Here is a 21,413-nt window from a genome sequence, read left to right on the forward strand (position 1 = left end):
TGTACAAAAACGATCTCTGAAACTCTGTCTCCATTCATTTCTTCCATTCAATTCATGCTTTTTTTTTTTTTGAGAGAATAGACTTAAAACACATTTTCTCTTCTTCACTTCCCATTCACTCTTCAACTCCCTGCCTTCTGCAAGTCAAACAGAAAACTGTCTTGTCAGTGATCATTACCCTGACATTTTCATTCTTTTCGATGTGTTACATATGCGAATTTGTTTTGTTCACTATCTTTGTATTGGAGTGCCTCCCTTGACACCATGAACACACTCTTTTCTGGTTTTCTTCCAACCTTTCTGACTATTCCAATCCAGTCTTAGAGATCTCCTCTGCCAGCTTCTCATCTTTTGGCCACCCCTAAAATGTCAGTTTTGCCCTGAATTCTCGTATTTCTTTTTCAGATCAAACCGGTATTTCTCAACATAGTTTTTAAGCCATATCATTTTTTGAGAAGTATTTCTCCGGTTCCTGTTCTGATGGGGGTGATTGGGGTTGGGGCGGGAGGGTGCATTATTGTCTCTGAGCCCCTTACTGAGAGGCATTGGTACTAATAAGATTGAAGATTTACTGAACTTTATTTTCTATACTTTGTAATCTGAAAACTATAGGTAATGTTTCCTTTTCCAATTATGAAACTATTTACTGAATATGCATTTTGAAACTATATTACCCCTTTTCCCTATTCCCTGAAATTTCGAAGCTCCCTTCCCATTGGAAACCACTGTTCTCCAGTCACTCTGCTTAGGTAATTTTATTGACTTGCATTTGTGCAGAGTATAATTTTTTTTATCTCCAGTCCAGACCTCTTTCCGAGTTTAAGATTTGTATATTCAACTATTGTACATTTCCACCTGGACAACCCATAGGTATTCTAAAATTCAGTATGCCCCAAAGTGAACTCGTTATTCTTCTCCCTCAAACCAACTCTTCCTGTGTTATCTGACTTGAGAAATAGGAATAATACCACTTTCCATACAACTTCCCTGGGTTACTCTCTCATTGAGTTAGTTAACAAATCTTCAAACTCTTTTTTTTTTTTTTTTTTTTCTATCCATCACCTTTGACTTTCTGGTATTCCTGCTGTAGTTCATGCCTTCATACATCTCTTGTTTAGATTCACCTAATATTCTCCTAACTTGTGTCTTTGTTTTCTGTCTTCATTCTGTCTTCCACACCAACTCCAGATTGATTTTTCTAAAATACTGTGTAATCTGTTAATATGCTCTCTTGCTTAAAACACTCCAGTGATTCCTAATGGTGTTCTACAATAGTTTTTAGCCTGTTTTGCATCATGACCTAATTTGTGAATCTAATGAAAGGGAGTGTTTTTCTCTCCAGAAAAAAAAAAAATGTTCATGCATACAGAATTAGCATACAGTTCATTTATGGATATGGTTAAAATAATTCCTGGCTTATAGGATAAAACCAAGCTTCCTACCATCCCATAGCATACAAGGCATGCCAAATGCTTACTCCTACTGAGCCCCATTCATAACAAATTCCTTAATTTTTGTGTTCTTCCGTGTAGTTTCAAAATGCTTCTGTGCCTTTTCCTGATCTTTACATCTAAAATTCATCCCTCTCCTATTGCCCAGATAGTCCAATTAGTGAATACCTATTCATGTTCCAAGATTGGCTCAGGTTTTTATAAAGCCTTTCCCGATTTCTACTTCCTTTTTTTTCTTCCTCAAAGAGACTTCTCTGTTTCCTCTTTTGGGTGGCTTTCACCCACTCTGTGGATACTGACTTGTATCATAAAACTTTATTGTTCTATTTGTTTATGTATTTTTGTTTTCCTCTACTTGACTGAAAACTCCTGAGGACAGGTGATTTATCTTAGTCTTGTGTGTGCCTCATGCCTATAGAGTACCTTGTATCTTAAGATGCGTATTGAATGAACACAAAAAATTGTCAGAAAGCATTGTCTTATATTTTAGTCGATGTAATTACTAAGTCTATATGTGGACTTTGCAGAATTTTTCTAAACTGTAAATTTAGTCTAAAAATTTTCTAGAAAGTAGTGTATTATAATTGTTAGGGAACTGTCTTAGAAATTTTAAGAAAAGTAGGTTCCAGTTAGGTCTTGGTTGCAAACAACACAAAGTGATTCTAGCATACTTAAGCAGAAAGGAACTTATGGAAAGGGCATTGGATATCTCATAGAATGGATGGGCAGCTGGAAAATTAGGCTTGAGAAATAGGCAGGAAACAAGGGAGACTCTGCTGCATACTCAGCCAGGGTCAGGCCACAGGAATAGAAGAGTTAAGACTCTGTTACAGGATCTGCACTACTGCCTCTGCTGAACTCATACCACTGCCACCTTTTCTGTGAATTACCTTTAAATGTCTTTCCAGAGTCCAAATCCTAGGCAGGGGCCTCTGACTTGGCTAAACCTATCTGAACCCTAGATGCTGTGGACCAGAACAGGAGAGAAAATATCTAGGCCATTTTAGCTTTTGTAGTGGGAGATTTATTTTTTACTAAGATGGACACTGGAGATGCTCTATAGGTAGGAAATTGGGGTCGGATGGCAGGTAGGCAAAAAATGAAATAAAAAGGCGAATGTCAAGACACAGGGAAGAAAGCTATGTGAAAACGGAGACAAGAGTTTGGAGTTATGTCACAGGCAAGGAGTGCCAGAAACAAACATAATCTAAATGGGGCAAGTAAGAATTCTCCCTGAAAGCTTTCAGAGGAAGCCCTGCTGACACCTTGATTTTGGACTTTTTGCTTCTAGATATATGTCAGTAAAATTTCTCTTGATTTAAGCCAAAAAAAAAAGGCAAATATTCATTACAGCACTGCTGCTAGCTAACACCTGGTTTATAGGCCTTAGAAAATTTATTTTACTTTTATAGGTTTCTCTTTTATTTTTGTAAATTTGAAATACTATCATTTCAATATTAAATGCTAACAGTGTAAAAGTATGATCATATATTTTGAGCTATTTGTGAGTAAAGCACCCTGTAAGAACACAAAGCATGTGGCTCTTATTCCTGTGATGTAAGCTGTAATACTTCCCTTTCTTTGGAGTATGTGTTAATAATTTTGAAATAACTTTCTGAAGTTTATAGGAACTTCTAAAGTTGAACAGGGCAGTCCAAAGCCTATTGTTTGATTTATTGGATATTTTGATATAATTTGGTTGCATTGCCCTCCCAGAAGGTAGAAACAATAGGAACTTTTTAATTTTTTTTTTTTTTTTAAGTCGAGGCAACCCTTGGTTGACCTCACAGGTTGCAAGGACCTTGTCAGTTTACAATCCCTTATTTTTTATTTTGTACGCCTGCAGCACCTGGTCTTCCTAGGTGGTCTCCCATCCATGTACTAACCAGGCCCGACCCTGCTTAGCTTCCGTGATCAGATAGGATTGGGCTTGTTCAGGGTGGCATGGCTGTAGGCACAATAGAAACTTTTAAATGTTGAACTAATATTTCTTTTGATAGTCTAAGTAAATACTGATATTAATAGCAACCACAAATACATTTTTTACGAAGATGATATTTAACCATTCAAAGCAGATTTTCATGTTATCCTTTTTTATCTCTTTATATAGCCACTCTTATTTTGTGTATTTCAAGCTTTGCATGTGTTTTTTCATTTTTTGTCATTCTCTTAGTTTTGACATTTTTCTTAGTTTGCTTATTTCAGATCTTAAATTTTGTCAAAATTGCCTCTTATTGTTAGTTAACCCGAACCTCTTTTTCTTTTACGGGATATTTCTTGAAATCTTAAAGTAGTCCATATTGTTGTTTTAAGTAGAAAATAGTTGTTTGGAAACCTCTTAACAAGACATTTTGGTTTGAAACGGCTATTAAGATACATAGTAAAGGTCAAAAGGTACAGATTTTCATTTATAAAATAAATCATTCATGGGGCTATCATGTACAGCATGGTGACTATAGTTATAATCCTGTATTGCATATTTGAAAGTTGCTAAGAAAGTAGATCTTAAAAAAGAAAAAAGGTACATGGTAGGTAAAACAGCTGCTGAGTCCAGGTGAAGAAGTGAGAGTTGTAGTTTTATTGATTAGGAAACAAGTTAGGATGCCTAATGAAGAGATTCAGAATAAAAACACTTAAATAACAGTCCAGAGGCTAGTGGTCCAGGTTGGCTAGGTGGCTCTGCTCCATATATATGCTCATTCAGGAACCCCAGTTTCTTCTGTCATATTTCTTCACCATCCCTTAAAGCCGTGGGCTTGTTTGCATGTCAAATCTAGGTGTTTGTCATATTCACCCTTCAAACCAAAGAAAGGAGGGAAGAGGAAGTCTTTAAGGAGAGACCCACAAATTGCAGAAGTGCTGATATTCCTGTGGCTGAGACTAATCATATGACACATTAGTTGCAAAGGAGACTTGGAATTATAATCTACAGCTGTGTGGCTATGGACCTAGCTAAAATTTGGGAAGCTTTACTAGTAAAAGAAAAAAGAGAACATATACTATGGTGAGGGTGAGGTAGGAGCCTAGTGTTTTTGCCACGTAAGTGAATATAGAGAAACTACAGAGAGAGAGGAAATTTGCTTTTGATCTTAACTCTGAATAAATAAATTCCCAATTGTAAGTAAATACAAGTTACATTTTTAAGATTACTGAGAAATCTGAGAAATATTTATTTTCTTATTTAGTTGGATAATTGGAATCAATGGGAAAATTTACTGGGATGTTATAAACTTTAAACTGAAAAGATACTTTTATGTTTTTAGGTTTTACACATCTGTTAGCAGACCTTTTTGGATCTCTGCCACCCAACTCAATGGCGTCCTCTACTACTGTGCCTCTAGGATTTCACTATGAAACAAAGTATGTTGTTCTCAGCTACTTGGGACTCCTCTCTCAGGAGAAGCTGCAAGAGCATCTTCCCTCACTCCAAGGTATTATCTTTGGCTTATGGTGGTTATATTAAGTAGTAATAATTACTTCATATGTAAAAGTATATGTATCTAAGTAACTTATATTTATGGTTTATGTGATCAAATAATACTAATCAGCTTTTAAGAAATAACCCCTCTTCTCATCCCCTGAAACATTTCCAGAAGCAACTACTTTGAATGGTTTTTAAGAGCATGTTATTTTAAATGATTGCTCTTCGTACAGGTAAAAATGTACTAAGTACATATAAACAAATTCATCTGTCTTTAGAGAGTTCATAATTAATAAGACATAGAATTGCATAATTATTTACAAATTGCAATGCAATTAACTTCCTTAAATTGCCTTTTTTTCAAGGATATAGATTTAAACAATGAATTCTTATATCTGATAGTTTTTAGCACAATTCTTTGTATTGAGAATTTGTATATATCCTTATTTAAATAGTTTGTCAAACAAAGCTTAGAACACTTGTTGGATTCTGAATCAGTCTTCTTCATTAAGATGTAACATCATCATCTTAAATATTCTTTTCCACAGATTTCTAATACAGCCTTGGAGATAATTCTTATTTATCCTCTGTCATTTTGGCTCAAGAAAGATTAGTGTTGAGAATTCAGAGATGATGGAATCCATTGGCCAATATAACAGTTAGAGGGATGGCAGAAAGTGTCCTAACAATATTAATTTAAATACTTACATATAACTAGTGGGTGTGTTCTGTTTTTAAATATTCAATTATATTTTAAGTACCTGAAGGTAGGTTGTTATTTTAAACAAAATTATATCAAAATGACTTTTAAAATTCGTAAAAGAAAATATGATACCAAATATCTGATTTATTATTTCACCTAACACACAGCAACCATTTTATTTTCTATTATCCTCTAATCTTTTATCCGTATACACAGTTTTTCCATAGTTGTAGTCAGTTATTTGTGATTTTTTTCACTCTATTTTATCTTAAATCATGTTCACATGTTTTCTGTATTTCATCTCCTTTATTTTTCCAATTTTTTTTTTTTAATCAATAGCACTGCTATATAATTTTTGGTGTGCCATAAAACCTTTTTATTCTTGCTCACTAACACTGGTAGTAGGACTTTACTTGACAGAGTCAGAGAGGGAGTAAAGAGGTTATTATAAGAAATTTTAGTTTAAAATGTTAATAAATGAACATTTACTTAGCAATTTTGATGTAGGGCCAAGGCATTTTTCTTTAACATTTTATTTATTTATTTTTTTCCCCTACTCTCCCCTCCAAGGCATTTTTTTGAATATGAGTCTGTTTAGAATTCTATGTCATCTTTCTAGCATAAGCCAACCATATCTATTACCTTTAGTTTCCAATTTATATTTATTTAAAATAGAATGAGAACATAAAGACCCTTATAAAATAATCTGATTAAAAAGTCATTCTAGGTTTTTATGATTCCCCAACCTCTCATTTTATAGTTGTTTCTCTCACCCTTAATCTGAAATGGCATTTTTAAAGCAACTTCCCAAAACATCTAATTTAGCTTTCATAGAAATATGAAGTCTCTTTGTACAATCATATTTTAATGATGTCTATGATTTTAAATTATACAATTTCAGCAGCAAGTATAACTTCATAAACAGGTTGGGAGAAAAATAACTGACTCTTGGTAAGCATATAGCTTATGCAAGTATGCTAGAAAGTAGTCTACTAGCTGCATGTGTTTAGCTAGCTGTGGGCATATTCAGTATGTTTTATAGTGAGACTGTAGTACGTCTCTTAATTCAATAAATTACTTCATGGAAGTTAGTTAAGAGTACGTCTGTATATTGCTTTTTTAAAAAATCATTTGCTTTTGCTAAGTTATCTAGAGTCAACCTACCGAATCAAAGAGCAATACTCTTTTTATGAGGAATTGCCATTTAAAATATGTGGCCTATAGATGGTCATACTATGTAGCATATCTTTATAAATGTTTGTACATTGTCTTAAAAACTAGTTGTAACTTCTGAAATGCTGGATCTCATTGTTCTATTTAGACTCAGCAAGCATCTACCATAATAGACTTACTGGGAGGCCAACCAAGTGGTTGCATAGGTAGTGATTAATACATAAATGGTTAGAATGCCTGAGGTAGAGACTGTCTGTACAACAATTCAGTTTGGGAGGAAGATTCTGGAAATTAATTTTATGAAATACATGTGGTTTTTATACTCATCCTCCTAGAACTCCATAGGTGCCCAAAGTAGACATCAAGACTCAGTTGATTAGAGCAAGATAGCTTATTACTTAAGCTCAGCAAACACCAAGAGTGTTACCATGGTAGCACTAATTCCCCTGCTTCCAAATACCACAGGGTAATTTGATGAGCCAAATTGATGGCATTTCATATAGTAGGTTGTACCCAGTTCCCCTCTCCCAGAGAGCGAGCAATTACATTGTAGTCATTTTGACCTACCCAAAGTAAATCATTTTCCCTTTGAGAAGCTCTAGAAATGGCTCGGAGTCAGAGGACAGCTAAGTCTTCAATTTTTCACAGTGAGCAAGGACATACGGGGATGCCTGGGGCTCATTGCAGGCTACCACTCCTAATAGTCTACTCCTCAAGATTAAATGTGGTGACATTCAATGAAATCCATTCAGTTGGTCTCATATAACACTTGATTAAAACTATTAACAGAATTTAAATTAGCAAGATGAAGCCATTCTGCAGTATTGATCTCAGCTCTCTACCTAAGGACCCCAGATTCAGCCAGGTGAATAAGTCCCAGAGGAGGACTAGTAGGTCTTTTTTTTCAGATAACCACTTAGTTTCCTTTGCTTAACATGTATGTATAGATTGTTTCAACTGACTAATAGCATTAATCCAACTCAATAGGAAGTGTCGGCAACCGTACATGTTCAGACAGGATGTAGTCCAAGACCAGTCTATTACCCATTATAATCCATGCAAAGACATTTAAATTGATCTGCTGATCTTCTAGGGTTTGTGCCATCTCATTGGCTGTGGTAGCCAAAGTAAAGGATAGGTTTCTGATTATTATCTATGGGGCATGAACTCCAATACCAGGGAACAATACTTACTTTGCTATATGGAACCAGAAGTCAGTGTATCCTTGGGTGGGACAGCCTTTTTTACCTAGGGACCCAAAAATGGGAATGCAGTCCAAGAGGTGGTTTCATTCTCTCTTCAAAATATTATCTAAGGCAGGGTAGCAGGCTTTGTAATTTTAGATTTAGTTCATTAAGAAACATTTCAAGTCTGCAGTGAAAGCTAATTTCCGAAGCTATTCATTATTTGGTAATAGTGGTTGAGGGTGGTTCTTCTTGTACAGAAAAATTTCAGTTTCGTTTTTGAGCTAGAAAAATTGCAATAAAACACTACGACTGCTTAGCCATTGAACTACGGTATGATAGGGTATGTCAGGATATCTTCAATTTCTGACAAAAATTCATGGAACTTAACAATGATTAAGTCCATGACAGCAAATAAAGTTCACTGTTGAAACTTCTGTTCATTGATACAAGATAGATTCAAATATTTTCCTATAGATGAGTACTACAGTGAATAACCATAGGTTTTAAATATTTTGAATTTTTGCAATCTTTGTAAATCTGTCTAATTTTTCTGCTTCACACATATTTTTGCCACTATCAATACCACATCTTAGCAGATTCCACTTTGGGTTGTAGTGAATTAGTGTTTCCCCAATTTCTTTGAAAATATTTTCACTTGTAATTATTATACGTAAGCTATGCCAGTTCTTCAGACACTTCAAGCTCTGCATTGACTCAAATAAACAACGTATGAGCAGTTTTCAGACATCTGTCACTGCATCGAGAGCCAAGGAAAGCCACTCAAAATTTCTTGCCTTGTATTTCAGTTGACTGTTGATATTGTTCCCATTGTCTTCAACTCATTGAGCAGCTGATCTGTCCAAAAAACTAATAAGCTTTTGTTTTATCTGGACACTTTTCTTCAGTTGCTGCAATTGGATGTGATCTAATTAACTCAACATCCCTAAATAGCTTTCCTTGCTAACAATTGAGCCACCTAGAAACTTTTTGGTTGCAGCCTCATTTTCATTTTTCTTTTTTTTTTTTTTTGAAAAAATAATTAATTTTATACCACAGTAAATACTCAAAATACATGTTTTATCTGCAAGATAGTTGGGTAACTCATATGTGCTTGTGTGCAGGTTGGGTGTGTTTTGTTGAGTTTTAGATGTTCAGCTTATTATTTCAAGGGGAGAGATCTGGGGACATCTCTCATTCCGCCACATTTCTGATGTCCTTCATTTTCATTTTTATGAAGAAATTCTGTGAGATGTTCCATTTTAAATTTCTTAATTTTTCTGATTGTTGCTTTTCCTGTGAGTTGGGAATATTGTGATGAGTGCTTTATAGTCTGGCGATATCAATGCATATTTTGTTCTTTTAGCATAGCTATAATGTCATTGCACAATAAACACAATACTTTGCCATCTAATTTGATAACAAAATAATCTATATTCCATTGTGTCTTAAAAGCAGAATATGCAAGCCCACTTCTACTTTTCTTGTTTTACACGATGGGTACGTATAGGGAAATTTAAAATTGTGGTATGGCAATATACGCGGCAACTGAAATGCTGTGTAGTTATAATTGTGTCACTGCAATTTGTAGTGTGTTGAGCAGCAGTGTGAAGTTACGAGAGCACCACACAAGTCTCTTGAGCCTACTCATCTCTACCATTGTAGCATAAAACAACCATAAATAATACATGAATGAATGAGTGTGGCTATATTCCAATTAAATTTTTGTTTATGAAAATTGAATTTCCTATAATTTTTACGTGTCATGAAATACTAATCTTTTGATTTTTTTCAACCATTTAAAAAGGTAAAGATCATTCTTAGCTCGTGGGCTGTACAAAAGCATGCAGTGGGCCAGTTTGCCCTATGGGTTGTATAGTTTGCTGACACCTGATATTATTACATCTGATATTATTACATCAGTGCAAGGAACATTATTTTTCTCATTATTATTAAGGAACTCATTCCATTTATGCACAAAACTGCTGGAGTTTTTTATTGTAAGCCCAAATCTGTCACTTCTGTTCTTTAATCACATATCTTTTTTATTAAAATATTTATTTTTAATTGTATAAGTCAAATATACATACTTGAAAGTATTTAGAAAAGTAAAAGAAGAAAATAAGAAAAAATCCTATAACCTAGTAACTGAAATTATGAAATGTTAACATTTTTTCCAAACATTTTTATAGGTACATATAAATTTGAATTTATGGTTTATAAAAATGAGATTATATATATGCCATTTTGTAATGTTTAAAAAATTAACAATATATTTGAACATTTGTCTATGTCAACAAATAAATATTTATAGACTCCTACAGTAGAACATTTAGGGCATTTACTGATATTTGCTGGTAAGAGATATTCATCAGTCATCTTTGAAGTGGGCACACAACAGTCCTTCAGGTAGCCTGCACATTTCTTAAAAATGTTCCAGTTTCCAGTTTCATTAATCGTTTCAAAACATTCCCCTGACTAGTTATAGCCTTACAGGTCTAGAAAAACACTAATAGAACTTTGCAGTGATAAAAATGTTCTGTATCTTCTCTGTCCAATACTGTAGTCACAAGTCACATGTGACAGTTGAATGCTTGAAATGTGAATAGTGTGACTGAGGAATTTAATTTTTAATTTAATTTTTCTTTGAACTTAAAAAGCTAAATGTGGCTAATGGTTGCAATATTAGACATGCAGGTCAAGAACTCAGTTTCTTATCTTCCCCCTCTAAGCCAGCCCCTATATCTATAGTAATTTGTTAGTGATATCACCTTCTGCCCAGGCTTGAAATATAATTGTCATCTTTTAGCTCTTATCTCTGCTTTCTGACTCTTTCTTTGTCAGCTGTTACCAACCGTCCCAATTTTCTCATGATTCTTCCATTATCTTATAGAACTTAAATTATTGCAGATGTCTCATGATTTTTCTCCTCCATTTTATGTCTTCCTCATAGTTTCAAGCAGATTGAACTTCTTAACATTGTCTCTTGCATTGAGAACCCATAGTTGCTCCCTTTCTCTGCAAATCTTTCATTGATTTCCATGATCTGGTCCCATTGCCTCTTGTGTCTTGTGTCTGTTATTGCCTTGTACTTTAAACAACCCATACTTATTCCTGTCTATATTTTTTCACTCAAGCTGACCTGCTGTCAAATGGTAGACTTCTGTGATCGTGATTACTAAGGTTCACCCGTACCTAATTCTTCTCCTTCCTAGACACATGGGAAAATTGTATTTAGACAGGGCCATGTGACTAGTCCTAGCCAGTGAAATATGAGTGTATGTGATTTGTGTCACTACTAGACTATGACATTTAAGAGCCAGTGTACCTTCTTCCCATACTTTTCCATTGCCTTGTGTATATATGGATGTAGAAGGGAACATATGTTCCTAACAGCATAGCTACAATAGGGCAGAACCATCATCAGGCAGAGTTGCTAAGTGACCGTATGAAGCAGTCTCCTTGCCGTCCAGTTCTCCAGGTTACATATGTAACATGAGGGAGAAATGGACCTTTGAATTAAATTGCTCAAACTCCTGGATTTATTTATTACTACAGTATAGACTAGCCTTTCTTAATTAACATATCTCCCAAATATACATGTTACGGTGACCAACTGTCCAGTTTGCCCAGGATTGAGTAAAACTGGGGAAATTCTGAGCAAACTGGGATAAGTTGTTCGTCCTAATACACATACACACTTTTCCACCTATCAGATTCCACTAATTTATGTCATTTCTCAATTGTAACATACTCCATGTACCACAAAATCCAGGCCTTTTCAACTCCTGCAATTTACTAAATTTGGTAGGACCTTAGGGATTGTATTGATAAATTTTTTTTCTTACTTAAGCGTAGAATTTTTTTCTACCTGAGGAGTTTTCCTGCTTTGGCATTTTTGTTTTGTTTTTGAAATTTGGTTGTTATCCTTATGTTGTTGTCTTGTAAACCCAAGTGCTAAGTATTTATACATAAATACAACCAAGTATAGGCTAACTTCTTAGAGAGAAAAGTTAGGTTGTTGTTGCTGTTTTTGCTATCTATCCTATTTGTTATCTAAAATGTGATACAGAACTCACTCCTATGCTATGCTGTTATAAATCAGTTCTTCCATAGCATTCATTGGTGTAATGTGGGTAGGTTCGATTTCAAGTTCATGAAGCAATAAGTGTGAGAAGAAGAGTCTAAAGGAGGTGACCGTCATGACTCAAGATGTTCGTCATATTAAATGTCTTTAATTTTTTTCCTGAGTCATGTGCTGTGTACAGACTTATTCATAAATAGTAAGCTCTACACTTTTCCAGGACTAGTTAACTTTTCTAGACTAGGTTAGTTTGTGCTGAGTATATTTAATCCTGTTCATCCAGCTGACTTGCATATTTGATGCCAAGTAATAACTTGTGTTATGTTCAACTTTACACATATGTAGTAATATAGAGGACCTTGATGCTATAGTAATTAATATGGATTTAGTAATAAGACATTTCTCAGGTTAGGAAAGAAACTTCATGTTTGTTAATTAGTAATGTGGCTATCAAATACATGTAGTTGTGATACTGATTTATTTGTTCAACCATTAAACAGTAACTCCCCATTTTTCCCTTCCTCCCTCCAGCCCGATGCAACCACTATTCTACTTTCTCTAGTTTAACTATTCTAGGCACCTCATTTGAGTGGAATTATACAATATTTGTCCTTTTCTTTCTGTCTCATTTTGCTTAGCATGTCTTGAAGGTCCATCCATGTTGTAGCACGTATCAGAATTTCATTACTTTTTAAGGCTGAATAATTTTCCATTGTATGCATGTAGCACATTTTCTTTATTCACTATTAGTGGACATTTGGGTTATTTCTACCTTTTGACTATTGTGACTAATGCTGCTATAAATATGGGTGTACAAATATCTGTCTGGGTCTCTGTTCTCTGCTTTCAGTTCTTTTGGGTATATAACCAGGTGTGTATTGCTAGATCACATAGTAATACTATGTTTAATTTTTTGAGGAATTGCCATACGTTTTTCACAGTAAGTACACCATTTCACATTCCCATTAGCAGTGCACAGGGGTTCCAATTTCTCCACATTTTCCCCCAACAGTTGTTTTTTGATTCTTTTTAATTTTTATAATAGTCATCCTAATGTGTATCCTTGTGATAGCTCTTATCTTTTTATTGCTGAATAATATTCCATTGTATGGATGTATCATAGTTCATTTATCCATTCACCTATTGTAGAATATCTTGGTTGCTTCCAAGTTTTGGCAGTTATGAGTAAAGCTGTTGAACATTCATGTGCAAGTTTTTGTGTAGATATAAGTTTTCAACTTATTTGAGTAAATACCAAGAGGCATGATTGCTGGATGATATGGTAAGAGTACGTTTAGTTTGTAAGAAATTACCAAGGTGTCATCCAAAGTGGCTGTACTATTTTCCTTTCCTTCCAGCAATGTATGAAGGTTCCAGTTTCTCCACATCTTTGCCGAACTTAACTATTGTGTTTTTCACTATAGCTATCACAATGGATGTGCATTGATATCGAATTGTGGTTTTAATTAATAGTTAATGATGTTAAACATCTTTTCATGTGCTTATTGACCATTTGTATCTTTGGAGAAATGTATATTCATATCCTTTGCCCTTTTTTGTTTTTATTTTTTATATTTGTTTTCCTTTACTCATTTAAAAAAAATTTCTTTTTATCGTTGAGTTGTAAGAATTTATTGTATATTTTGGATACCAGACCCTTATCAGACATATAATTCTAGATATTTTCTTCTATTCTGTGATTTTTCTTTTCACTGTACTGGTAGTGTCCTTTAGTTTTTCTGAAGTCCAGTTATCTGTGTTTTCTTTGATTTCTAAGTGTCATGCACATTTTTACCTGTATTTCTCTCTAAGAGTTTTATAGTTTTAGCTCTTAAATTTGATCCATTTTGAATAAATTTTTGTATATTTTAATGTGCCCCCCATTTGGGGAACTATTGATTTAGAAACTATGTTGTTCTGAACAGTCTAGTCCATGCAGCGGTTCAAAATTTGTTAATCTGATATTCACTTTGAAATATTGAGTGTATTTCAGGGCTGAAATATGGTTATGCTGACTCACCTGACTCTTCATTTGACAATGAGGTGGGTGGGATTACTTTCCTAAAGTCTGTTTATCTTTGAAATATTTTTCTCTGGGTTTATAGCGCAGGATTTATGCTGCATTGGTGCTACTGGGTAGCTCTATGCTTTTGAAAGTTGAGGTGGGGGTTGATTAAATAAAAATCACTGAATCTGTCTATGTCATTAGTTAGTTAAATAAATAGCCTTTTGTGCCGTGACAGCAGTAGACTTTTTCGGATTTAGGTTTTCCACATGGCTTATTATCAACTATGACAACTTGTCATGTGCAGTCAGTATCACATTAGTCTCTTGAGAATAGGCACCTCTTTAATCAGCTGCGTGTCTTTAATCTGGCAGGGTGAGGCATATGGTAACCAAGACATTATTGTCATTTATTTTGTGTCATCGTGGTGGTATTGGTGGTAGTGTGATCGGGTATGTGTATATGCTTTAGGTATATAAATTTTCCAAAAAGAAGTGGATGGCAGATAAAACATTCGTGTATTCTTTATTTTTCAACATATATCAAAAATTGTAATCGTGTTGTAGAATTCAGTAATAATTTTACTTACTAGATGATCTACTTTATTATCTTGTTTCTGTGTGATTTGTTTGAGTCTAGGCAAGTTATTTCAATTCCTCAAGTCCCATATTCTTCATATAATGAGGAGGATGGACTAGACAGCTCTTACTTTACAAACCTTTCTAAATCTAAACTTCTGTGATTTAGACAGTGATTAAAACTGTTATAAGCATGGAGATAATAGTTGAGGTCTTTTCCTTTCAATTCTTTGTTCTCAGTATTCTTCATCACAATTCCATCACCATAAATAAATGCTCTACTTACTGTTTTATGTATGTGGTTGGTCTGTAATGTTATTCTTTTATGTAAAATGTTCCTACCTCATACTGGGTAGGAACAGGAATGAATTTTAAAAATTCCTTACCACATATAATTTAATTAGGCTTATGATAATACATAATGGAAAAATATAAATGTATAAAATAAAAATAAAATCAGAATAGGAAAACTATACAGTTCCATAATGGGAATATGAGATCACAGATATGTAGTCCATAAGGTCCTATACTAGTATGTAGCCTTGAATTTGGTTCTGAGGCAGAGCCAAAAAAAAAAAAAAAAAAACAGAGGTATACTTAGTTTTCGGAAGCCATACTATTTTCTTTTAAGTGGAACATTTTTCTTCTTTTTAAAATTTTTATTTTTTCAATTAGAGTTGATATTTAGTATTATTTTATATTAGTTTCAGGTGTAGAACATAATTCTTTAAAACATTTTTTACCCAGAGCTTTATTACATAAGACAGGGAGAAATGCAGTAGAAAATGTTGTCAATATCAAATACAGTACTAGGTTTTAAAACTATCTCTTAATGTGATTCTGGGTAAAAGCTAAGGAAATGGCACCAAAATGCAACTCAGTTAAAACAAATAGTTAACACTCTCTGGGGACCTAGATTATATGTATGTGCTTTTCTGATGGATCTAGCTTAATATGAGGATAAATCTAGAATGCAGAGGTGTGGAGGAACTGCCTATCATGTCAGGAAACAAAAAATTAGATCCTGCAGGTTGTATTCTCTGGCAAGAGTTTGAAATGTTTAGGTGTTCTATATTTCTGATTAAGGACGCATCATGAACAAACTAGATGTTAAGTTTGAAATGGTTTTGCAGAACTTAAAAGGCTAACGAAAACTTTTTCAGGATGGCTGTTACTGTACTTCTGTCATGGAAGTATGTTTGAAGGAATATCAGTGTGTATAAAAAAGATTTCTCTTAAAAGCACTTCCATTCACTAGCTCATGACAATGATTGATCAAAATTCTTACATTTGCTTGTATGGCAGAGATTATTTTAGACTGGACAAAGTTTAAAGTGAAGTCTCTTAGAGGCAAGGCACACTTGGATACGTAAAAGACCATGGAACATTGGGTATTCAGGAATGTAGCTTAGTAAAACTGTCCAAATGAATTTATTGTGAATTGTACCCTTAAATTAAAAAACAAACAAACAACAACAACAACAACAAAACAACTTTCCTTTTGAATTTTTGAAAATAAATTAAACTTTGGTGGATATATGCTCAGGAAAAAAAAGATTTTTAGTTTTAGATCAGTTTATATTAAGTCATTCTCTCTTGCAGCAATTGAAGAGCAAGAATAACGTTAGTTCATCAAGATTTCTCCTAGTTTGTTTTATAACAGTTCTGTTTTACATCACTTGGCATTATCTGGACTGTCAGACGGTTGTTCCTGCTGATCTCAACTCTTATAGTACTGAAAGCAGATTTTTTATTAGCATCATTGATTAGGAATCTATGATGAGCTATTTCTGTTCACAGAGACAGAGTTTTGCGAAAGATCACTGTAAAGTAGTAACAACATTTTAGAGAACCAGGATTGGTGAGTGGGAGCTACTGTCTGTTGATCATTTTGATGTGATGGGACTTATTTATCTCATTACCCTAGACAACATTCTTTTGTGGTAAGAATTTTTTCCCATTTTACGTAAGAGTAGAGGCTCAAGAAGCTTATTTTTCTTGCTCAAGGTCCCATGTAGTGATGAGTTGGAATGCTTGATTGCAAAGCTTATCTTCCACTTCATTGAGCTGCCTTCCAGGAAGCCGGAAGGAGAAAGATAATTTTATTGAAATAAATAAGGTTGACTTTAATTTATCAATCTGTATTTGCTTTATTTTAATAATATCACAATATATTCTGAAGGTCACTTTACCTAGTGTAGTTATATTAATCAGTGCTGTTGCAGTCCCATCTAAAACTACAAATTACTCTTTCTTATAATGAATGAAATCTGCTTTCCTATCATTTCTACCTACTGGGTCTTGTTCTGTTCTTTGGAACTAAACAGAACAATCACTTACCCTCCTTTTCGAAGTAGAGAATAAAGATTTGGTTTTAGAAAAAAAAAAAAACACTACAAATTACTTCTAAATGGATAACTTATAAACAGTACTTGAGATTTATTAAAAGTCTATCTGTAAGCGAAATAAGCAAGTCTCCAGAAGACGAATACTGTATAAGTCTACTTATATAAAATATTTAGAATAGTCTAAATCACAGTCAGAGTGATGGTTGCCAGGGGCTGGAGGGAAGGAGGGAATGGCAGATTAGTGTTTAACGGGTATAGAGTTTCAGTTTTACAAGATGAAGAGTTCTGGAGATGGATGGTGGTGCTGATAGCACAACATTATGAATGTATTTAAAACTACTGAGTGATACACTTAAAAATGGTAAAGATGGTAAATTTTATGTTATGTATATTTTAACCACAATAAAAAAAAATTAGGAGAAAAAACCTATTTGGAAAGGTAGACTTTTATGCTTTATGAGAATTCGTAAAGATTGCCGTCTTCAAATTTAGCATAATAGATTGTATCTGTTATATGTAATGTTTTAAAGTTTTTATATATGTAGTTTTTTAAATTAATAATAATTTATTTTGCAGTTATAGTTGGCATATACTATATTAGTTTCAGGTATACAACGTAGTGATTAGACATCTATATAACTCACAAAGTGATCACCCCAGTAAATCTAGTACTCATCTGACACTGTACATAATTATTATCATATTTTTGGCTATTTTCCTTATGCTATACTTTCTATCTCCATGGCTATTTGTAACTACCACTACCAATTTGTACTTCTTAATCCAGTCCCCGGTTTTCACCAACCCCCACAACCCTCCTACTATTTGGTAATCCTTAAAATGTTCACTGTATCTATGAATTTGTTTCTGTTTCCTTGATTCCTTATATACGTGCCATCATATGGCATTTGTCTTCCTCTGTCTGACTTACTCTACTCAGCACACTAACCTTTAGGTCCATCATGAAATATTTTTTTTCATCCCCTTACTTTTAATCTATGTGTGTCTTAATCTGAAGTGAGTCTCTTGTAGGCAGCCTGTGTAATGGTTTTATTTTCTTGCCTATTTCTCACCCTGTCTTTTGATTGGAACATTTAATTCTTTTTCATTTGAAGTACTCATTGATATATATGTAGTTATTGCCATTCTTTTTTTAGACTTTTGATACATATTTTTTTATTCTTCTTAAAGAAGTCCCTCCAGCATTTCCTATAATACTGGCTTGGTGGTGATGAACTCGTTTAGCTTTTTCTTGTCTAAGAAGCTCTTTATCTGTCCTTCAATTCTAAATGAGAACTGTGCTGTGTCTTGGTGTGGGCCTCTTTGGGTTCATCTTGTTTGGGATTCTCTGAACTTCCTGGGGTTGTATGTCTATTTCTCTCACCAGGTTAGGGAAGTTTTTCATCATTATTTCTTGAAATAGATTTTCAATTCCTTGCTCTCTCTCTTCTCTTTCTGGTACTCCTATGATACGAATGTTGTTATACTTAAAGTTGTCCCAGAGGCTTCTTAAACTATATTTATTTTTTTGTATTCTTTTTTCTTGTTGCTGTTCTGATTGGGTATCCTCCACTATTCTATCCTCTAAATCACTGATTCGATCCTCTGTTTCATCCATTCTGTTGATTCCCTCTAATGTACTCTTCATCTCAGATATTATAGTCTTCATTTCTGTTTGACTCTATATTATGTTTTCCATCTCCATTTTTATGGTTTTTTTTTGTATCTCTGTTAAATTTCTCATTGAGTTCATCTACTCTTCCCCTAAGTTCCTTGAGCATCCTTATTGCTGGTGTTTTGAACTCTGCATCTAGTAGATTGCTTGTCTCCATTTTAGTGAATTTTTTTTCTGGAGCTTTGTTCTGTTCTTTCATGTGGGACATGCTTCTTTGTCTCCTCACTTTGGCTGCCTCCCTGTGTCTGTTTTTATGTATTAGGTAGGGCTCTTAAGTCTCACAGTCTTAGTAGAGTAGCTTTAGATAGGTGTCCTCTGGGACTCCTTGGCACAGACCTGAGAGGAGTCCAGCTGCAGGCTAAGTTCAGTCACAGCCTGTGCCCTTCCGAGGCCACCAGGTAAGAGATAGGTGCCTCAATAGGTCCAAAACTGAGGCTGACTGCCACTGATACAGGGCTTGAGGCCACTCAGCAAGAGGTATAGGGCATGCTGAGGCCAGATGCTCCTTCTTTGGGTTTTGTGAGGCTTTGAGAGATTTTATGAACGTTCTTAGCAAGAGCCGGGACAGCCCATTTGTGTGGAATAAATCATTGGAAGTGACTTGGGTGGGCCACAAGTTGGGACAGGTGGAGTCTCAGGGAATCCCCTGGGTGGAATGACTTGTGTTATCCGGCTTGATGGCTCCTACCTCTGCTGTGGCCGGCTGAGAGGGCTCAATGAAGGGAAAATAGCTTCTGCCTGGAGCTTTGTCTGTGAACCAGCCGCCCCTCCAGCCCTCTCCCTGAAGTCCAAGAGCTCAGTGCCTCCCTATATGTCCCCGGTGCCCCTCGAGCAGCTGCCCCAGCACTGGAGCTCTGAGTGAGCAAGACGGTTAGCAAGTAAGGCCAGGTGTGGTCCCTTTAAGAAGATCATCTACAACTCCCACAGTCCTCATCTCACTCAGCCGCAACCTCCGCTGGTTTTCACATCCAGAGGTTGTGGGGACTTCTCTTCTTGGCATTGGAACCCTGAGCTGGGGAGCCCAGTGTGTGGCCGGACCCTTCATTCCTCAGGTAGGGGAGAGGACTCTGCAGCCAGGATAGCTTCCTGATTCTCTACCGCCACACGTGGTTGTGGGCCTGGGGCGTTTCACATCTCTACCCCTCCTACCATTTTGAGGTGACCTTTTATTTGAGGTGACCTGGTTGTAGGGCTTATTTTCAGCCAGACCTCTAGTGACTTCCTGTACTGGTTGGTTGCTCTGTAGTTTTGTTATAGTTTTGGTGTGGTCACCAGAGGAGGGCTGTATAGCCTTTACTTTCTATGACATCTTGAATCTTCTCTGTATGTAGTCATTTAAGATATTTATGTAGGCAAAAATGATAAGTGAAATGTCTAGTTAAGCAAAATATATGTGACATTGAGGGGATCCTTTGTGTTACGCTTCAACTAGAAATACCTAAGGAATTTTATATTTTCCACAAAAAATTCTTTTAAAAGTCTGAGTTTTATTTTGGTTAGGTTCAGCTCAGAAGAAAGTGTTTTATATGGCCTAAATGAAAATTATTTTTGTCAGTTTTAAAAGTTGAAAACTAATCAAAGAATCTGTAAGATACAGAAATGTGTAACCTTTTGTTTTTCAAAGGTATTTTAAAGACCCATTGATGCTATAATATTCACTTTTCTTGGCCTTAATTAATAAGCTTATCTTTGAATTCAGAATTTTTTGCTTGCAAAAATGAAAACATAAACAGCTCATCCCTCTCTTTATAAAACTTGTCAGTGGTAGAAAACAGTGATATGAACAACTGAAGAAGTACTAGAAATGTGTCTATAAATACATTCTGAATGGGACGGGTGAGGAGTGTCATATTTGGATTCAGTATTTTAAATGAAATGACGAAGTTCTCCAAATATGTGAGGCAGGAGAAATTAGTAAGTTGTCATATATCTTGTCCAATTTTTCCTTTCTTTTCTCTCTTCGCTTTCATTTTCTATTCTGTGCTAGAGACCAAGACCTTCCTTTTACTCCATAAGAATAGCTTGTGCCCAGTATTTTTGGTATAGTCATAGCTTTCTTAAGTTGGAGGATATAAATCTTTTGATAATAACAGGCCTTCTCTTGGGCTATAGTTTGCATGAAAATAAGAGACCATGAAGGTCAATATCAAAAGACATTATCACTGATCTTGACAACCTTTCAGGTTTCCTTTTCTATCATGGCAAAAATGTTTCTGGGATATTTCCTTTGTAGCCGCCCAACCAGAAGATAAGGAGGACACAGCCTGCATTAATGGTTTTATATTTAGATAAGCCTCAGTTCCAATCACATCTTCTCCATAGTAGTGGTATAAACTACCCAAGCCTCAGCTTTCTTGTCTTTAAATATCTCCCCAGCCTCCTATCCTTGATAGTTTTGATTTTATATTTTCTGACTTAATAATTAAAATACTACCCATAATTGTAATGGCTTCTCTTTCCCTCTTTCAATAGTAACCTTTTTGTCGATTTCAGGAGTTCAACAAGATGTAGCTTCAGAGTCTCTGGATCAAGAAGTTTTATTAAAAGTTAAAACTGAAATTGAAGAAGAACTAAAATCCCTGGACAGAGAAATTTCTGAAGGTCTGTTTATTTTTATTTTTCTAGTTAATTAGTAGATTGTTTGGTGCGGTTTACTATTGGCTTAATTTGATTTTTTACAGTAGTGTGTCCTCCACATTAGACAGCTTCATTGGTTAGCATTAAAAGGATGAAACTAGAGGTATCTTTTTTCTTTCCTGGGGGATATGTTTCTAAATGTTTTCCAACTATA

General features: G+C 34.8%; 1 protein-coding gene and 1 pseudogene across 9 annotated transcripts in view; one reads left to right on the forward strand and one right to left on the reverse strand.

Moving 5' to 3' along the window:
• BCL2L13 (BCL2 like 13) overlaps positions 1-21,413 on the forward strand; it is a 90,182-nt gene that overhangs the window by 5,215 nt on the left and 63,554 nt on the right. For all 9 annotated transcript variants that reach the window (XR_005654143.1, XR_005654146.1, XR_005654144.1 and 6 more), the window contains exons 2-3: positions 4,715-4,882; positions 21,116-21,223. Coding sequence is in view for 5 of the 9 variants with exons in the window: in XM_039869245.1 (XP_039725179.1) it covers positions 4,765-4,882; positions 21,116-21,223 (226 nt within the window). In the remaining 4 variants the exon portion in view is untranslated. The remainder of the gene's footprint in view (positions 1-4,714; positions 4,883-21,115; positions 21,224-21,413) is intronic.
• LOC120607492 (uncharacterized) lies at positions 3,289-3,407 on the reverse strand (annotated as a pseudogene).

The sequence above is a fragment of the Pteropus medius genome, unplaced genomic scaffold, assembly GCF_902729225.1.
Source record: "Pteropus medius unplaced genomic scaffold, Ma_sr-lr_union100, whole genome shotgun sequence".
NCBI lineage: Eukaryota > Metazoa > Chordata > Mammalia > Chiroptera > Pteropodidae > Pteropus > Pteropus medius.